Source organism: Cimex lectularius, unplaced genomic scaffold (genome assembly GCF_000648675.2).
Source record: "Cimex lectularius strain Harlan isolate CLEC.00 unplaced genomic scaffold, Clec_2.1 scaffold83, whole genome shotgun sequence".
Lineage (NCBI taxonomy): Eukaryota > Metazoa > Arthropoda > Insecta > Hemiptera > Cimicidae > Cimex > Cimex lectularius.
The window spans coordinates 1,414,366-1,434,656 of record NW_019392748.1 but is presented as its reverse complement, the minus strand read 5'-3'; the positions used below and the strand labels follow the sequence as shown (position 1 = coordinate 1,434,656).

The 20,291-nt window shown below is 32.1% G+C and overlaps 4 protein-coding genes across 8 annotated transcripts in view; 1 reads left to right on the top strand and 3 right to left on the bottom strand.

Moving 5' to 3' along the window:
• The window catches only part of LOC106665686 (retinoic acid receptor RXR-like), a 55,305-nt gene extending 47,294 nt beyond the window's left edge, over positions 1-8,011 (bottom strand). Inside the window, exon 1 of one of the 2 annotated variants that reach the window (XM_014392303.2) lies at positions 7,629-8,011. In XM_014392303.2, the coding sequence (XP_014247789.1) occupies positions 7,629-7,647 (19 nt within the window). In that variant the 5' untranslated portion in view covers positions 7,648-8,011. Of the gene's footprint in view, positions 1-2,028; positions 2,142-7,628 lie in introns of those variants that run through there. The other variant, XM_014392301.2, reaches the window with a different exon arrangement.
• Positions 8,012-11,144: 3,133 nt separating this feature from the next.
• On the top strand, positions 11,145-12,565 carry LOC106665695 (beta-1,3-galactosyltransferase brn). The gene has a single exon (XM_014392324.2). It carries the CDS (start codon positions 11,356-11,358, stop codon positions 12,484-12,486), a length of 1,131 nt encoding a protein of 376 aa, XP_014247810.1. The 5' UTR covers positions 11,145-11,355; the 3' UTR covers positions 12,487-12,565.
• Positions 12,566-14,314: 1,749 nt separating this feature from the next.
• On the bottom strand, positions 14,315-15,162 carry LOC112126124 (Sjoegren syndrome nuclear autoantigen 1 homolog). Its single transcript, XM_024227207.1, has 3 exons — positions 14,827-15,162; positions 14,540-14,739; positions 14,315-14,481 (listed from the first exon to the last, which is right to left on the bottom strand). The coding sequence occupies exons 1-3, from the start codon at positions 14,876-14,878 to the stop codon at positions 14,407-14,409; spliced, it is 327 nt and encodes a 108-aa protein (XP_024082975.1). The 5' UTR covers positions 14,879-15,162; the 3' UTR covers positions 14,315-14,406.
• Positions 15,163-16,251: 1,089 nt separating this feature from the next.
• Positions 16,252-20,016, bottom strand: LOC106665694 (protein msta-like). 4 transcript variants are annotated; one of them, XM_014392322.2, is made up of 7 exons: positions 19,764-20,016; positions 19,384-19,679; positions 18,816-19,184; positions 18,506-18,761; positions 17,564-17,659; positions 17,435-17,505; positions 16,252-17,354 (listed from the first exon to the last, which is right to left on the bottom strand). In XM_014392322.2, the coding sequence occupies exons 1-7, from the start codon at positions 19,918-19,920 to the stop codon at positions 17,283-17,285; spliced, it is 1,317 nt and encodes a 438-aa protein (XP_014247808.1). In that variant the 5' UTR covers positions 19,921-20,016; the 3' UTR covers positions 16,252-17,282. The 4 variants fall into 4 exon arrangements, 2 of the variants coding, with proteins under 2 accessions (XP_014247808.1, XP_024082974.1); XR_002910347.1 differs by lacking the exons at positions 16,252-17,354; positions 17,435-17,505 and adding an exon at positions 17,843-17,921 and having other exon boundaries at positions 17,570-17,659; XR_002910346.1 differs by lacking the exons at positions 16,252-17,354; positions 17,435-17,505 and adding an exon at positions 17,725-17,921 and having other exon boundaries at positions 17,640-17,659.
• Positions 20,017-20,291: the final 275 nt, after the last annotated feature.

Genomic DNA, 20,291 nt, shown 5'->3' with positions numbered 1-20,291 from the left:
TTCATAATTATTGGTTACTTTTTTTCCTACGAGGGTTTGTAACATCAACCCTCGGAGACCCAGTGTTTTTGTTAAAAAGCCCATTTGTAAGTATGTCTATACAGCTGCCTTCCATTCGAACCCAGGACCTTTACCTTCTAGTGATTAGCGGAGTGACAACGCCTAGGCTGTTACGGTCAACAACAACCCCCCCCCCTTAATTGACTACTTGTCAGATCTAATCCAACTATTTAGTTAAAGTTCAATAAATGCCTAAAATAAATTCATAAACCATACGTGATGTATGTTCAGTCCTGGCTTTAAAAGGAACTGTTCAGAATTATACAAATTCAATAATATAAAGTAGAATTATATATAGATACAATATAAACTCGCAGACGTTCCTGGAAATCCAAGTAAAATATTCCAAACCATTCGGTTCTGTGTTAGACGAAAGTGATCAGAATTGTAAAATTTCTGAATTTACTTATTCGATCCTCAAGGTCTGAATCATGAGATGATTATTGTGTACATACATCATATTATAGACAATTATTTTTTAATACTTGTAATAATCTAATCTAGCTATAAAATGAATGCACATAATGAATTCACGAATAAGTGCACAAACGTACTTCGAAACACAATTCCAATTCCGATCTACATTGGACAATTGTGAACTTTCCGTTCCGACCTAAAACGAAGTTTATAAAGTAGTACAATTTTCAAAATTACATTTGTGCGTAAGCCAAAAAAATTAAATTTAAGACCCGGCCTAAACTACATTAGATCCAAAATTTCAGAAATATAAAATATATTTAAAAAATAGTATTATCTATACATTTTTTTCAGATCTAAACAAAATTTAATTTGAATCAGAAACCCATTGGGTAAAATCCAAGGATAAATTCGCAAACACCCAAACTCCAATGTCAATTCCATCCTGAATTGATTTATTAATTATTTATTTAAGACTTGTTTTTCAGAATTCCAGAAATATAAAATGTAAGGTTACCGCCAATTGTTTCACGTCTAATCGGCCTTCATGAGACCATAATGAAGAATTAAGCACTAAAGGTTGCTTTAAACAAAGTAATAATAATGTTAATAACATTAAAAAAAACGAAATTAACTAAAATTTTAATTCATATTATACGTTAAAGTAATATCACAGACAAAAACGTATTTTAAAAGGTTTTGTTCATGATTAAAAAAATTCTTTCACAGATTGTATAAAACTGTAACAACATTTATAGCAAATCTGACCTTTATAAAAAATCCAAACAACCTTTCGAGGGGGACAAATGTACAAAATTGCGAATAATTTTGATATAATATGACGATTTCTATGTCCAGGGCAAACAAAATTTTATTATTATACTTCCGTACGTACCTATTCGATATTCAGTATATCCGTTCCAAATGGAAATCTATGGTGTATGATGTTCTAATAATAAACGCATACATGATTTATTTTGCGTGGAAATGTTCGATAAGTCCATCCTCTGCCCTGGGACCCCCGTCCGTTACATTTTTGCACGATTTTTACGTTATCAAAATAATTTCAAGCCAAACAATGCAATCCAGCCATTATGCTACGATCGGATGGATCTGAGTTTAAAAAAAACACCACTTGGGTATAATATTTTGTCCCGTTTTTAAATTCGAAAACGGCACAAAAGCCGAATTTCGTACTATTTTTGTGAATTTACCTAAACTTTTTTTTAATGGCCTTCAACCACTGTGGGCCATTTAGTACCTAAACCTTTAAATTGTCCAAAGTTTTAGAACTGTTGAACCTTTTTTTAAATAAAAAATTGATGACTTCATAATATAGAAAAAATGAGAAAATTTCAACGCGAAAACCTCTGAAAAAACTTTAGCTACTATTTATCAATTACTCCTAATAATAGATGGTTAATAGGAATTACACTTCAATTAAACTCGGAAGCAGGGAGATCAACTGCAAGAAAGCTAAGTCCCAAGGAGTTACACGTGCGCCCATATGACTTTTTTTAAATTTAAATAATATATTTTCCCTTCAATTACCTCGATCCCAGTGGCTCTGAATTATGGCCGAGACGGACATCATCGGTTTCTCTTTCTTGATCATGCCGAAAGCGACCCAGCCCTGACGAGGGCCATACACACACTACTGACACAATTCGCGGATTCGACGCCAACCTCTCCTCCTCCCGAGTCCCACGCTTCGCCGCCCCACCACGTCCAATTTGACAAAAGGCGATTTATCCACAGGAAAAAAAATATTTACGAATTGTTCAGAACGAACAGGTTTGAAGGAAAGAGAAAGAAACCTTTAGAAATTATTATCTACGTTGATTAACTGACAGGTTCTAACCATGGGTGGGCAAGCATCCCGTTAAAAAAGACCAAACTAGTCTTTTTACAACAGTTTGAATACTCAAGCACGCTATAATATTTAAAACTAATCATTTAAAAAAATTGAACAATAAACATTGTGTTTTTCAAAAGAGCATTGTGCGCACAGTACCTTAAAAACTCAATCCGGGCGGAAGTTATGAAATTTTACTTGTTCCCCCCCCCAAAAAAAATCCCTATCTTAAGCCATAAATTGGCTTTTTCAACATCTAGAGTATCTGATCTAATTTTAACCACAATTTTGAATTTTGCATTAATTTTCCTACATGAAGAAGTTATTTTTAATCTTATCAAACGTCGATGTATATTTATTAATTCAAACGAAAATGATGCGTTAAATTTACACATTTGAACCACTTTTTTAACGTTCCAGGTTGATTTTTGAAAGGATTGATGTTTTTGGAATTTCGAGTACACCATAAGAAATCCTAATAAATAAATTGTAGAAATATATATATTTAAGGAAGTTTTTATAATGTTTGGCACCCCTACAAATATGTTTGTTGAAAAACAGTTATTTTTGGAAATTTATCAAAGTTTCTCCTTTGTTAAAATTCTTCGGCCGGATTGAGATAGCTCCGGCTGGTAGCATTTTACTCTATTTGGGATGTACTATAACACAATTTTTTTCGGGTGTATGGACCACCCTGTATCACGATCACCACCCATCTAAATATACTCAAATACAAAAAACCAGACACTTGTATTTTGTTCTTTATTTCAAACTACATGTTTATATTTTTATCGTTATATTAATTACAATACACTTATTTTAATGTAAACCAAATTGAACGAGATCAGAAATTCCGTTTTAATATCAATTATTTAATTATTATGGTTTGAAACAAAATTCACCAAAGCACCGGAAAATCATTTAGTGATAGAATAAATTGTTCGTTAAATTTGAATCTATCGCTAAAAGACTTTCCGATTTCGATGAATTTTCTTTCGAACCATCATAATTAAATATTTTTTTCATGAATTTCCGATCTCGTTTAATTTGGTTTACATTAAAATAAGTATGTTGTAATTAATATAACGATTAAAATACAGTTTGAAAGAACAAATTACGAGTGTCCGGTTTTTGTCTTTGAGTATGTTTAAAAAAATTCTTATATAGATTTAAGTATTTTTTCTGTTCTTTTCCCTTCATTGTCATAGTTTCTATAGATGGGTCTGGGCAATTGGCGATCTGTAAAAAAGAGAGCAAACCGGTGACAAAAACACGTCCAGCAACGGTTAAATGGCGAAAATAGGCGGACCCATAAAAGTAAAATATGACGAAGTAGCATATATATCTTTATTCATTTATTCGATATATGTTGCGAAGTTGTCAATAAAAATATAATATTATAAACAAGCCGCTAAATATAATTATTTTAATAGGTTAATAAAATAAATAATCTATTAATTATTAGCAATATTACAATTAATCATTATTACGGGATGAAAAGTGATTTTATGTTAGTTACTGTGAAAGAGTGAAATAGTGAGTGAGTGTTTCCCCCCAATAAAAAATTTATGCAGTACCCCTGCCATTGGGCCTTATATTGTCTACCTGTTAGATACGGATTACAGATGTTTGTATATACATAATTCAATATTAAATAAAGATATTTACACAATGATAATAGACAGAGAAATATTAACAAATTTGACAGAGTAGTGAGTAAATGTATGTGAGTGTGAGTACCTTCGTTTGAGTGAGTGTGTTTGTGAAACTTGTGAGTGATTGTGAGGAAGTTAGTGTAAGTGAGTGAGTTAGTGGGAGTGATGAGTGGGTGAGTTAGTGTGAGTGTCTTAGTGAGTGAATAAATGTTAACTTTGAATAATTGAATTACAATCATTGTAACAGACAATATTACAATTATATGTGCTGTGGGCTAACAATGTCATGACAGGTAATATGATTGAAGCTGAGGGGTTGTTAATGCAAAGCTACAAGCCCATATGACACAACGTATCAAATATGTCACGAATATCAAAGAAGATATAAATAATGGTGTATGTGAAAACACTTCTTAATTCTTGGCCTGATAATGTAAACCGTTGAAAAAATCTGTAAGGAATCCTCAAAGGTGAAACTTTATCAGAAAGTCTATTACTATTGTGTATAATTGAATGGACAAATGAAAATATCAGTGCCTCAGTTAGGATAAGTATTTTTAACAATTCAGAAAAATTTACAGTAAAAACTTTATGGCTAAACATGGCTGTATGTTATACTACTATCATACACGATATTAGTGAATATGCAATAAATTGAATGTAATCACATATGTTTTTATAGATAATCACTTAACAAGTTTTGGTTTTCTTTGTTGATTGAGGATTAACAGTGTCAAGAGATTTAGGAAAATGTTTAAGAACTTCTCTCTGTTCCACATGTCTGAAAAATCTCCTCCTGATTGGAATTCTGAAAACGCTATATCAAAATAAAATGATAGGGGATAAGATGGCAAACAGAATATCAAAACAGACTCATTTTAACTAAAGTGATTCAACTATTGGAACAATAAAAGAAATCTGATTGTCTTGTACTTGATCATAGACAATCGAAGTCTGAGTTCATCACTTTGTAGACCTCAACACAATATCTAAGAAATTTTATTGCACTATTCAAAAGAAAGTTAACCGACACCACCACCACCACCAACTTTATTCAAAAGCTTCTGATTTTAATTCAAATGAGTAAATTTCAAAATTATTGTTGAAAGTCTTCTTATTGATATTCATGTGTCTGATTAATAAACCATTAATAATATTGTTTATATTTCATGCTCAGATATATAAATGTAAATGCTTGACACAATAATGTACATATTTTTTACTATGTTACAGTTGGTAAATAATAAAAATTATCCCCAATGGAGTAAATAAATGGAGGAAAAATTATTTCTTATCAAAATTCAAGATTTAACTTTTTAAATGTTCAAATGGTTCAAATGTGCAAAATGATAGTAAACCTGACATGAAATACTCTGATAATGCAGTAATATTTCAAATTTTACTAATTATTTTTGCCAGAAGGCATCTCTTAAATCATCATAACCATCCATAACAAATTGTCGATAGTCATCACCTCTTATTGATCAAATAAGTTTATATAAGACTGGAAAAATTAAAATACTGTGAGAATACTAGAAGGTCAAAAGATAAATTTTTGATGTGTTTTAGCTATTTTGAACATTTAAAATGGAGTAAAGTAAAAATTGCCTGATTATCTTCAAGGACTTCAGCCTAATCTTCCTGGTTTGGCTTATCGTACATTTCAATTTTGCTATGTTCAGTGGTCGGTCTGTGTGTTATTTTGCCAAAGAGGACAAAGAGCAAGAATTGAAAGATCAGGGTGATCAGGTAATCACCTAACAGAGCAGACGTCACAATTCACTATTGACATTTTTTTTTTTTTTTTTTTTTTTTTATGGGCAACTCTGGAAGACTTAAGCATAAATAATAATGTAAATGGATCCTTACAGACCATCTTTCTCTGTCTATACTCAGATGACTGTCGGCAAACACACAACACACAGATGATGAAATGCCGAAACACTTCTGTCAGACCAATGCTGCAAGAGAAGGCAGGCCAGAATGATTGGTCAGGATAATCAAAACTATCTAGCTATACCTCATGGAAAAAATCTGATAAAGTTTTCAAACTGTACAAATGATTAAGACAAGTTTTATAATTAGGCATTTCAAATGCTATGATTAGCCTTCATTTCTGGCTAAACCATAGAGGATAAGACATTTCAGGAAAATAAATACTAACCTACTACTAACCAACCATCACTTGCAGGGAAAAAAATTGCATAATAGTTTTCAAGTTGTAAAAATAAGTATGACAACTTAGGTAATTTAACAAGGTGCCATGACCAACCATCATTTCTGACTAAACAGTAAACCATAGAGGACAAACAGATCATCAGGAAATCATAGATGGGCACTCATAAACCAGCTAACAAATAAAAATCTCCTAATATAGTTTTCAAGCTGAACAAATGTTTAAAACAAACTGGCATAGTAGAATCCTTGATAAGTATACATCAGAGATGACCAATTCAGTGTGTGGTAGATCTGGCAATAACCAAAAATGGCAAAATGCTGAAAAACCTAGCAAGGGTAGGCAGACCAACACGATTGATACAGATAATCAAAGAAGACCAACATAATGTGCAGACAGCAAGTATCATATATCTAAGTGTCATAAAAAATATCCTATTAAAATTTCAAGCTGTACAAATGATTAAGGTAAATTGGCTGTTTCAGATGCCATGATCAGCCTTCATGTCAGACCAAACCTTAGAGGATGGGCAGATCACGATAACTGAAGATGACCAACTATAACATACAGACAGCAAACTACATGAAGTTTTTAAACTGTACAAACAATTAAGTCAAATTTGATGTTAAAACAATTTAGATGTCATGATAAAAAAACATCACAAAAAATCTCATAATAAACTTTCAAGCTTTTAAGAAAAAAATGTCCATTTCAGAATCATGATCAGCCTCCATCTCAGACCAAACATTAGAGGATAGGCAGATCACGATAACCAAAGATGATCAACAATAACTCGCAGACAACAAAGTATCTCACAATAAAGTTTCTAAGCCGCACAAGTGATTAAAACAAATTTTAGCATTTTGATCGGATAGAGAAAACTTACAGACAACAAAGCTTTCGAATTTTCAGTTCGTATGCTGGAAAAGATGAAATACAGTGAGAATAGTAGAATGTAAAAGCAAAATACTATGTAATGCAATTCACCACCATATTCAGGACCTCATACTATGTTAGTGTGAAGAAATGGCATTCATTGAAAGGTATACTGTTCCAAAATTTAAAGTAATCGATATCCACTGTATTATTAGAGTTGAAAATTTCTGAATCTGTGAGTAAAAATGGATCTGACACAATGAGAGATACAATTTTGTCTAATCCTCCAGGCCATCCCCCAAAAGTAGGCAATAAGCCGCGTTCGGTGGAAAATATTGATCAATTGACCCAATTGTTGCAAAATAGGCTGATATTGCTACCTATAAAAAGGAAAGAAGCAGTAAAATTTGTGAACAATGATTTTGTTTTTGTTTCACGAATGTATTCCACGGGGTTGAGAAACACCTGTTCAACCCTTGAGTTTTTGACAAATTAAAAAAATAAAATAAATAAAATAAAGTAAGTAAAGGAGGATTTTTTGAGAAATTATAACCTGAACCAAATCGTTGAAATATAAAACAAAACTGACCTCTTTCGTTTGTTTCCATCTTTATATGACAGATTTTTTTCCCCAAAAAGTCCGAACAATTTCCAGTCGTCGCGTTCCGATCCGGTCGTACGACTGGCCGAGTTTATTCAAACATTTCCACCGGGAACGGAATAATATTCGATCAGTCAGTTTGTCCCACTTTTGACTTTCCTTTTACTTTACATTTCTTTACTGAGGGGAACATGGCCGGCAACAGAATCAAGGGACAACAATAAAAAACCAAGGTCGATGAACTCGCGACGACTCGCCTCCAACGGACTTTCAAAGGCGGATTTCGACGCGGATCCACAGATTTGACGGGACGAACGCGATTTACGACTTTCAACGGGGGCTTCGGACGGTTTCTGATATTAATTCTGGTTTGTGAGAAACCCGTTGTCAATCCAGGTGGCGGTGGGAAGTTTTGTTTACCGAGCCTGCGAGCGGCCCAGCGGCATACCTTTAAGGGTTTTAGTTTCGGCTACTTTTTGTGAGGACTTCGGGGCGCCACCGCCGCGACTAAAAAAAGTCAAATATGTTCTTCATCCTGGCCTAAGTAAACATTGTTGCATTATTTTCATTCAAAACGTCAGAAAATGTTTACATTACAACAATATAATTAAATACTGTGAAGAATAACATATGAAAAAAATTTGAAAAAAATTATAGATAACAATATGGCCCATTGAGATTGAAATAAACTGTACAAAAATGAATAGGGATAGTGCCAATTGTGTACTATTTACTTTATTAAAACTTATTATATTTTTACTGAAAGAAAATTTAATTAGGGAATTTTGAAAAAATAACCAAAGGTTTTTAATTTCATAATTTTGTTTATTGGCCACAATAATTTTATTAAACAATTAATACCGTGTATAATGTCCTCTGTTCGCTAAAAACTCTATTCACCTCTTAGGCATAGTGTTAATAAGATTGTCACTAAGTGGCATAGTGTTCATAAGGAATTTCACTCTATACATGTTGCAACGCTGCACTCAGTTGTTGCAGGTCAACTGGCTGCAGATGGTGATCGAAAAGCCTTCTTTGAATGTATCCCATGTGAGCTCAACGGGATTGAGGTCTGGAGACAATTTGGGAAATGGCAAATGGGAAATTCCCAGGTTTTCTAAACATAGATGAATAACTCTGTCTCTATCAGTCTGGGATTGTCATCCAGAAATTGAAAATCCCTGCCAATGAGATCCCTGGTTTGAAGGATTCCTCATTAATTTCTTGGACATAACGGATGGCAGGTTCAGTCCAGTTCGTCTCTGCTGTAAATACTTTCCATCTAATTATAATTATTAAATCATTTTTAAAGTTGTAAAACAAAAAATATGGCCAAAACGTCAAATTAACAAAACAAATCAAAATTTGTGCCACTTTTTTTGTGGAGCAGTGTATACTAAACATTGCTGCATTTTTTTTTCCATTCAAAATTTATTACGATCCTAACACTTATTTACTTTACTTAGACCTTCCCTAGAAAGGTGTACTACTGGTTCAGAACTTCTGACAAGGTGCAGAACAGCTCAGTTAAGTTTCACAAGAAATCACATTGGTCTGAGCCAGATTGGAGTATAATATTGTTTTTGGATGAGTCAATGTTTTGGTTGAAGTCTTCGGACAGCTGAGAGAGGGCGGAAAAGAACAGGAAAGTGATTCACCCCTGCAATATTTGCACTCCAGAGAAGCTTGGAGGTGGTGGTGCTATGGTTTGGTTAGGTATTTCTATGGAAGGTCACACAAACTTGATTTTCATCGAGGGTTCCCTAACAGCTGAATGATACATTGAAGATGTCATCAGAAGAAGGAAAAAACAAGATGGCCACTTTTTTTGCCTCTCAATGTAATATTGATAACCAATCGCCATATAATCTTCCATCTCCAAATTATTTGAATTTCATACATTAGATAAATTAGAAAATTATTATCTTAACACTACTATAGAACAACAACATGGTTTCACCAAAGACAAATCCATAACTACCAACTTTCTTTTCCAGAACTTTATGCTGAAAAGTTCAAGTTGATGCCATATACACTCACTTTTTTCCAAAGCATTTGACAAATTTTATTACCCACTTATTATAGCCGAATTAGTAGCTTGTATATTCCATGGCACACTTTTAAGTTGGTTTCCTTTCTACCTCAGTAATAGAAAACAATACGTTAAATTAAAATCATATCATTCTTTTCAATTTCTTGCATTCTCTGGAGACCCCCAGGGTTCTCACTTAGGCCCCTTTCTATTTAACATCTTCATTAATAGTGCATCTGCTCTTAATGACACACACTCTCCTCCAGATTACCTCAAAATATTCCATAGAATCAATTCTGAACCTGACTGCATTTATTTACAATCTAAATTGTTTAACTACACTCAATGTTAAGGAATGCAACATCTTCTCTTTTAATAGACTTAAATCTACCCTCTCATTCCTTTATTCCATATATAATATCTTATTAAGTAGAGTGAATCAAAGATCTCGGTATTCACTTCCACAATCACCTTTAATCCTTTAATCACCATATCAACCTATAAGCCAATAGTAGCAAACAAATTATTATTATTCATATGTTGCAACTCCAAGAATTTTAATCCCTACATTCCTACCCTCCTATACACTTCTTGTCCATTCCCTATTAGAAACTGCTCCTTAATCTTGTCTCCACATTACAATACCAACATTAAGTCATTAGAACAAATTCAGCACAAACTCCTTTGGTGGATAGGTTGCAGCAAAATGGGAGTACCATATTATGATCTTCCCACTGACATCCTATATCAACAACTAAGTTTAATTTTGCTTGAATCTCGACATAATACACTTGAGGCTCTATTTTTGTATAAATTTCTTGTCAAGAAGATAAACTTCCCTGAATTAGTTCAACTAATAAATTTCCACATCCCCACTAACCGAACCCTATCCTGCTCGCTCTTCTACTCCTTAAACTACTGTCAACTACCTATTCCATTCTCTTCTCAATGGACTGCACACACTTGTGAATAAAATTAATAACAATATTAACTTCTTTAATAACTTTCTCGATCAGTTTCGAAATTCTTTAAAACATTATCTAGTCACTACACTACCTTTTCTTACATTTCAGTCACATACATTCCACTTATTTCCAGTTATACTCAAGTATTTTATCATATTAATGTGATATTAATTTATTTTTATTAATTGTTAAGATTATTTTTATCAAAACAATTTGTTTATTTTATATATTATTATATTTTAATTATACTTTATTTTTATATTGTTATGTCATTACTTCAATTATCATTTTTTATCAATTTTATAAATGTACTTACATGTATATTTTCTATTCTTTTCAAGGAAGTACATCCAAGTTCCTGTTAGCAGTATTTTTAACAAATCAACTCATACTGTTAATTTATAAATTATAATTTAAAAAATTATTATACTCTGCCCATTATTGTCAATTATAAATAATTACTTATGAGATTTCTTTTGATTGTAAAGGCTGATATTGATAAGAGGTTATATGTCAGGTAGATTCTAACAAGTAAACAGTTTTTGTTAGGTGCTTAAGTTTTTTTCCCAATGGTTAAGTTAAAATTGAAGGCGGCGTAATTGTACATAATGTATCTTTTAGTTTTCCTACACAGATAATAGAAATAATAAACTAGAATAATGTTTAAAGTGTTTTAAAGTTATAGTTTTTACAATTAACAATCAATCAATGATTCAAAATGAAAGGTTTCGTGAGGATCGTTCGTAAGTCTGGTTTATTTCGTAAAATCTGTGTTGTAATACTGGTGTACTTCTTATACTGCTGCGGTGTGTTTACACATTTAATAGAAAAACGTTTCAATGGTGAATTTCCACTTGGAGAGGAATCATATAATGAGATAAGAAGTTCTTGTTTGAGAGGTATAAAACCCGACATCGAACCTTTTAACACGTACAAATACTATTTCAAGTATTTCGCCTCTCTTAAATGCTTATCAGAATCGAAAATAAAACTTGCGATTATAGTCAAGTCGGCTATTGGGAATTTTGACCGGAGACAAGGCATCAGGCGGAGTTGGGGCTTCGGAAATAGATATTCCGATGTAGAGATGAGAACTGTGTTTATATTGGGCATGGGTGATGATAAAGAACTTCAAAAAAGAGTCGACAAGGAGAACAGCGAGTACAATGACATTGTACAAGCAGCCTTCAGAGATGATTATTATAACAATACAATAAAAACTTTAATGGCTTATAAATGGGCCGTCAAGTACTGCAGCGATGCCAAGTTCTATGTCTTCAGTGATGACGATATGTACGTATCTATAAAAAACGTTTTGAGGTTTGTGAAGAATCCTTTGGATTATCCTGACTACCTAGAAGTGCCTGTAGTGTCTTTAAAAGATTCCCACCATTACGAAATAAGACGAGAACTCAGATACAATAAAAATGTGCCTCAAATGTTGGATTTTGAGCTTAACGACAAAGCTGAATTGTATGCAGGCTATGTATTTCAGTCATCTCGTCCACACAGACATTTCTGGAGCAAATGGTACATATCGTTGGAAGAATACCCTTATGACAGGTGGCCACCTTATGTCACTGGTGGGGCTTATATTTTGTCGAACGTTGTACTTCACGAATTTTATTATGCTAGTCAAGTTACTCAACACTTTAGGTTCGATGACATTTACATTTCCATATTGGCATACAAACTCAACATTACGCCAATTCACAATGATGAATTTTATTTCCACAAGAAGCATTTCAGTGGTAATAATTATAAATATGTTATCGCTTCTCACGGCTTTGATAATCCACACGAACTTAAGGATTTTTGGCACCATCAAAAAACAATAGGAAATGCTTGACTGAAATTATGTAAAATATATTTGTAAATTGTACAAAATCTTCACCTGTGATCACAAATACATGTCACTTTTAAATTTATGATTTATTTCTTTTTTATTCTGACCAGCTGTTTTCTACCTTTCAATGAGAGTTAGCCCTCATTATTAACATTTGGTCTAATCTCTCTCTGATCATCCTGTTCTATCTGTCATGCGTTTTTCAACATTTTAATCTCTTCAGTGTATACGGACTAATCAGTTTACTTTTTACACTTGTTAACATGTCATCATTCTAGTTATTACTACTTTTATTTTATATATTTGTTAATATACTTTTAATGTACATGATATAACAAAATGTTCAGGAGGTGATAGTACAGACGAGAAACGGAGATGTTTCTCTAATCACGGGATCATCTTCACATTAAGTGGTAGAAAGGTGCAAAAGTTCTAACTTTGTGAGATCAAGTAAAGCATTCAACCAATTAAATGGCATAGGATGATTCAGTTAATGACAACTAGTTTTGTCTGTTTGTAGGAAATAATTGACAAAATATCATCCAACTGCTCGAAATGAAATGCTGACAAAAACCAACAAGAAAAGCAGATGAGAATGAACAAGATTCAAGATGTAGGTTCATTCGCTTCATCAACCTCACCACAATGGTAAAAATAATATCTCACATTATTAAGGGGGTGTCAGTGATCAAATAGTAAAAGCTGCATTGACATGTCACTGTAAGGTAAAGGTCCGTCCTGGGTTCAAGTTCAGGGGCAACTTTTTTTCAAAAACACCAGCACCCCGGGAGTTGATATGACCTCTACTGTTGAGAACCCCCATTAAACAAAAAATCATCAAGATGGTTCTTTACGGTATATGGTTCTGGAATTTTATTTGTCAATGATTTGAAAAAAAAAAAAAGAAAGAGAGAGGCCACAGTGATCAAGTGGCAAGGGCATCCAATTCGTACTTGTAACGTTATCTGTTCTATTAATTTTTATTTGTGCATACTATGGAGAAAGTATTGTAAAGTGATGTCTGTGTGGGACGTTAAGCCCACATATGTGACAGGAATTACTTTACTTTACTTTTTGAATGATAATCTGGCCCATATCCAACTCACATCACTGTCCAAGTTACACAAAATATAGTCACATGATTATTAACTGCATCGCCATGGTATGTGAGAAACTCAGCTCTGCACTGTGAACATGAATTAAAGACGGTTCAGGATACGGATTATCACTTATCGCCTCCTACAAAAAAGCGACTCATCCGAATCCTCTGATTTCATTCATACCAGACCATACGCTACTAATTCCTCACCTCAGATGACTGAAACGTAAACACCACATGTACCTGACTGAAGGATTCGTTTATAACCAAAGAATTATCCTGTTATTAACATACAGTACCTACCTTATTGTGACTTTCAATTGTGAAATAATTATATAACATCAGTTCTTGAAATTTAGGGCATCATGATAATTATTTAAATTACTCTGGTACTTAAACAAATGTATGTAAGTATAAAAATTTATATTTTGTTCTTCATGAAGAGGCTACCAGTCTGTTAATATTATTGCAATTCTAACGGAGAAATGTACCTACATGTGAATCATGCATATGCTATGGCTCCAAGTGACAGTACTCAGCACAATATGTTGTATTCTATAAATAAATAAATAAATTAAAAAAAAAAACTGAAAATGGCAAAATCTGCCTGACAGCCCCAAAAATGTCATAAATAGAGGTTTATTACCCTGCTTACTCCATGGGGAAATCTCACAAAATAAAATACTTTTATATATTAAAAAAATGTGATAAAAAAATTATATTTGATAAAAAAATAGTAACAATGAAATTGGGTATTTAATTTTTTGTTTTAAGTAATTAGTGATAGTAATAATAAAATGAATTCATTATTTTAAAAAAGTGGCTTAGATGTAGTTGTCTTCTATAATTTCACTATCCCTTCGGACCTTGTTCAGCAAGACCTCCGAACTTTCCAAAATCTACGGATCAGAGTTATCTATCAATTTATTTTTTCCTATAGCTGTTAATATTATTTACCTTCATGTAAGCAACTTCGGACTCTTTGATTGCCGAATCATAACTTTGCCTTATGTCATATTTTTTTCTAAGACTTGCATTGACATCGTCCAATTGTGATTTTAAGGCAGATAGTTTCGATTCAAGTTCTGATTTGATGTTTTCTTCTTTTTCAATTTCACTGAGGACTTCATTCCTTTTTATTTTTAACGTCTCAATACCTAATAAAAATATAGGTACAAATCACCAAAAAATTAGGACGTTATATTAACTGTGAACATTTATAAATTATAGTACAACTATCATACATTTTACCAGTTCTTGGTTGTACTTTTGAAGAGCTGCTCCCTGCTCGCCCATTTTGTATGCTTTCTAGGGTCAAATGAGTTCAAACATTTTATGAAGCCTCTACAAATTTCCTTGTTATTTATCTGTATCCAAGTCACCGGGCCTTCGTAGTTTCTTCCATAGTCCCCATGTCTTGACTGTTTACCTTTCAGTTAAAACCATATGACACGCTTTAGGTTGTAAACAGTAAAGTTTTACCTAACAAACAAAGTTTGTAAACAAAACCATTGGTGAACCTCCAATGTCCAAAAGTCTATGGCTGTCATCAGCGTAAAACAATAAAATTAACTTTTAAAATAATGTTATTTTATTTTCCACAGTTGGACAGTTGTTAACGTTAAATTTTGTACTACATTTTAAATTACTAAGGGAATATCCTAGAATGTATAATTCAGGAGTTACACTGCCTATTCCCGGCACTTACAGCTATAATATACTTATGCAGTTATTAGTAATACACTCTTTATGTATCAATGAATATTATTAATAAAAACGGTTGTATCTTTTCTTTATGTTATTTTTTAAATTCAAAAAGATATTCTCTGTAAAGAATTGTAGTAATGTGTCTGGGTCTCTGCTCTCCAATATCTGCACATCCTTGATTCTGTAATGGCATCTCAAAAACTTTTCTTAATTCTAGGTTTTTCCTGGTTTTTGATTTTCTACAACAAGAAACTTTTATTGTCTATGTCCAGAGGGCATTATGTTGTTTATTACTTATGCTATTTACCACTTATTTTAGCAGTATGTATAGAAATAATAGTATTATATTTGATAAACCTTCCTTTGATAGCAATGATTTGAATTTAAATGTTATAGTCATAAATTATTGTGATGTTTATAATAAACTTACCGAAAACTATGCTGAGATATGATAATGTATATGTATATCTGCTCATTTTCTAAAAAACTAGTGTTAGTCAGCTGCTAACTTTGTTGGATAACTTGTCATTGAGAGTAGGATTTATGCTAGATATTTGGGATGTTAGCTATGTAATGCCTATTTATAAAAGCGGTGATAAGTCAAATGTTAAAAACTACGTCCCATCAATATCACTTGTCTGATAGTGAACATATTTGAATCTATTATTTATAAGATATATCCACTTATGCCACAAATTATAATCCCGCAACAACATGGTTACCTATCATAACACATTGTAGATGCATTTAATAAACATTGTTATGTCAAATCCATTAAATTTAGTGGTCTGATTGACCAAATTACTTCTTTCAATTAATTAATCTTTTTATGTAAGGTCTTGGTTGAAATGGAAAAGTTAGTGACACGAGCAGGATACGAATCCACGACCTTTGGCTCAATACACCACTGCTCTAACCATGAGCTATCGTGACTTCGATCCACTCAGACACCGCTCGTGACACTAACTTTTTCATTTCAACCAAGACCTTACATAAAAAGATTAATTAGCTGTTATGTCACTTCAATTCACATAGACTTTGGAAAAGCACATGACACAGCCCATCATGACATTTTGATTGTGAAGTTGGAGACATATGGCTTTTATGGCGTTCTTCTCTGTTGGTTTCACTCTTATCTTTTAAATAGATTCCAAATAGTCAAAGTAATTTTTCTGAATCTTTTAAATTTAATGCTATTTCAGGAGTTCCTCAGGGATCTCAATTAGGACCTTTTTTTTATAAATGACATTTATTCTGTGCTTAATTATATACATTTTCTTCTCTTTGCTTATGATTTAAAAATCTTTAAACCTGTTTCTTCTTTTTCTGACCAATTCATCCTCCAAAGCAATTTAATTCTCTTCATTCTAAGTGTTAAATAATAATCTAAATCTCAATACCTCAAAATGTTTCCATATCCGCTTCTCAAGGTGCAATAATTCTAGCAACTACATTTATACAATCAATGGCACCCCCTCAATTCAGCTAACATTATTAAGGACCTCGGCATCTTGTTTGATGCCTTTGCTGCCAAGTCTTTTTTCTAATTTTTGCAATTATATTCAGTGTCAAAAAAAAAAAAAAAGTCTGGTCTGAACCTGAGAACTTTACTTTACAGTGACGAGTTGCCGTGTTAACGCCTTAATCATTGCAGTCACTGACTCCCCCTCTTATTTTTATTGTGTATGTAAAATTATTAAAATTGTCTGACTTTCACTAAATCCTGTAGAGTATAAATTATTTAAATAAAGATGGGTTTTGTTAATAGCAGTAAATAGCATTTTGGAAGATGAATTTACTGACGGAAGAAGAGAATTAACCATGATTAATAATATACAGTATAATATATAGAGTAAATTTTAATTCCAATTTATTAGAGGCTTAAGATAGTCTAAACAAACACACAAAGTTTAAATGTTTTGTGATTTCATTATATAAAGGAAATATATAATTTTAATTATTAAGGAATTAAAATGGTCATAAATTCAACAATTTATTCAAAACTGGGAGCTGTATTATCTTCTCCCAAAATAGCTTTTGCTATTTGTAAGTTTGCTTTTAACTCCTGTAACAAATTTGAACCAGAACAATAAAATAAAAAAAATTAACTGTACTAATTGAAAAGTTAATTTGACTTTACATTACCTCATCATCAAAATGAACATTTCGGCGTCGTTTTTCTCTCAAAGATTTGTACAGTGCCAAGGATAAGATGCCTGAAAAATCAGAATAAGTCATTCTTTTAATTCCTGACTATACTGACCACCATGTTACCTTTGGTTCTTGTGTCTCCTAGCATCAATTTATCATTTATGATCATCAATTCCCTCTCGTATTTTTCTTTTTTAATCAACTCTTCAGTTGCTAATTCTAAATAAGTAATTTTGCTTAATGTGTATAAAATTAATTTGGCTACACTGAAATTAGTATCTTACACATATTTCTTCTTGATGAACAGCAACAGTATAATTAATATTAATGATACTAATAAACGTTAGTAAGCTATCATAGGTATTATTTTTTGTTATTAGTTGTGTTATATTTATTATTTACCAGGAATGTTGAATTAAATCATAATGCTTAACTGCATGCTGTCTTGACGAGATGCAGTCTTAAGGTTGTTCCAAGGTTCCTGGTCATAATGAAACAATATAAGCTCTCAATATATAGATTTCCTACTTATTAGATTAAAGTTTATAATCACATAAAGACACAGTTATGAGTAACATATTTATCACAATTTTTAGACCAAAGATCAGGAATGATCTTTAGATCACTATTCAAAGTAGGTTTATTTATTTTTCAACATTAACTTGTAATTTTATTTTTTTTTATTCTATTTGTATTATTATTATATTTGTTTAAATTAGAGTTGTGGTCTTTTTAAATGTTCATATGTGTAAATCTTGGAGAGAAGTTTGCTTTTGCTCTATTCATTGCATCACCTTTGAATAAGTGTAATCAAAGTTTTAAGTTCTATTAAGTACATAATTTTTAATAAGTTAAGTTAGAAAATTGTCAAAGGATCAGTTAACAGGATAACACCTAGATCAAATCATTGAAGAAGGTAAAATGCACAAATAAACAAAACCAGCTAGAAGAGGCTCAGAAGAATGGATGTAATCAAGCTACAGGTTTAACACCTTGCCAATGGTAAAAAAATTTTTTAGGTTTAATTTTGGCCACAAATCTATAAATAATTATTTAAAAACATACCCTCAATCCTTTCACCTAGTGATCGTATTGCCTCCATTTTAAACTGAGCAACAATGGTATTGTTTGGGTGTAAAATAGATTCCATTTGTTCAACAGAAAGTTTTTTAATATTTGACTGTATTTGTGAAACTTCTAATGGATTTAGCAGGCTATTGCATTTATCACATTTCCATTTTGAGTGAAAGTTAAGTGGTAATATAGGCAAATATGTACCACCACATTTACACCAAAAAGCAGACAAATAACTTCCAAATTCCTGGAAAAAACCCTGTTTTTATGTTATTTACTAAATAATGTTGCAAGAACTTACTGTTGGATCTTGACATCTTAAACATCTGCAAAGAAATTCTTTTGTCATATGCAGGAAAACTCGCCTGCTGTTTGTAGCCCATAAAAGAGGACAGTATGTATTCGTTATCTCTTCACCTTGTGCTATTCGTTTTGTTGCAACCACTATCATCATAAATGGATCTTCTTTTGAGTAAAAATGCCTTGTGTTTGGGGAACAATCATGGTTCATGATTGCTGCCAAAGGATAAAGCCCTCTTAAGCTCAAAGGGGTATCTGCACCAAACGTTATTTCATAAGCTGTGCTATTTAAGACCCCACAGCAATGTTCAATCCACTCTTCATCACTCTCACTGAGAAAATCGCCAACAATTTCCTTTATTTTATAGATCTGAAAATTATATATCAATATAGTTTTTTCTCAATTTTATTAACTTTAAGTACTAATTTTAAAGCACAATATGATTTTTGTTGTTTTGTTATCTCTGATAAACCTTGCCAGCAAGGTATGGCAGAACTACAGGTTCATCACCTTGCAGACCACAAGAACTACTCATATGTGATTTTTGTGATTGCACTTTTGTAACCACCTCTTTGCGAACAGATTCTTTAGAGTTGGCATGCAATTTTTTGATTATTTCACGGTCTTCTTCTTCTACCAATAAACAACGCAATTGAGTCAAAATATGATAAAGTTTTAATGACCACAAATCATCATTTATTAATATTTGTCTTAAAACTTTGCATTCTTTGTCATGCTCAGGGGAGTTTTCACATTCTGAACTGCATACAGGTAAATGACAGTTTTTAAAACATTTTCTCAGTGGCTTTTTGACGCTACAACAAACGATACAAGCTGTAAGCTGCAGTCCTGTCATTCTGGGCCCTGAATTCAATTTAAACAATTAGAATAAGTGATTATAATGAAATCCAAAATTCTGTTGATACCTAGTAAATATTATGTACTTACCCACAACGATAGGAACTTCTTTGAATATTATTTCACCATTTTCAACATTTCTTTTTGCAAACAACCCTTGACCTGCATATTTTGTGTTTCTTACTTCCCATATTACATCTTTCAATAAGGGATTTTTTTTCATCAACAGCTCATTTATATCAGACATGTTTTTAAAATCACTGTATTAATTAATGTTTTAAAGATTCATAGTCAATTTTTAAATGTTAAGTTAAGACGTAGGGCATGTAAAAAATCTGGCGTCGTAAATCTCACACGTGCTAAATATAAAAATATAAATGAGGGCTCAGACAGTTTTTTTACGCAGTATTTCTAGTAAAAATAGATCATTGTTTGTATTGTGTCTACTTATGTCTTAACTTTATACTTTTATTATAAATATTTTAAGGACTTAATTAGTACATTTCCAAGAGGTTGGTAACTCAAATTGTACAATTGATATTGTATAATTGATATGTGTTGGTTAAAAATTAAACAGCTCATTTAGTTTGAAACTACTTGGCAAAGTGACAAGTGCAC

What these genes read in the sequence shown, in the direction of transcription:
- LOC106665694 (XM_014392322.2), bottom strand. Translation starts at nt 19,920, where the DNA reads ATGTCTGATATAAATGAGCTGTTGATGAAAAAAAATCCCTTATTGAAA. An exon ending in TAAGATGTCAAGATCCAACA is followed by an intron (nt 18,762 to 18,815) that starts GTAAGTTCTTGC and finishes GGTTTTTTCCAG; the next exon opens with GAATTTGGAAGTTATTTGTC. An exon ending in ACTAGGTGAAAGGATTGAGG is followed by an intron (nt 17,660 to 18,505) that starts GTATGTTTTTAA and finishes TTACTTATTTAG; the next exon opens with AATTAGCAACTGAAGAGTTG.
- LOC112126124 (XM_024227207.1), bottom strand. Translation starts at nt 14,878, where the DNA reads ATGGGCGAGCAGGGAGCAGCTCTTCAAAAGTACAACCAAGAACTGGTA. An exon ending in CAACCAAGAACTGGTAAAAT is followed by an intron (nt 14,740 to 14,826) that starts GTATGATAGTTG and finishes TATTTTTATTAG; the next exon opens with GTATTGAGACGTTAAAAATA. An exon ending in CCGAAGTTGCTTACATGAAG is followed by an intron (nt 14,482 to 14,539) that starts GTAAATAATATT and finishes TCTGATCCGTAG; the next exon opens with ATTTTGGAAAGTTCGGAGGT.
- LOC106665695 (XM_014392324.2), top strand. Translation starts at nt 11,356, where the DNA reads ATGAAAGGTTTCGTGAGGATCGTTCGTAAGTCTGGTTTATTTCGTAAA.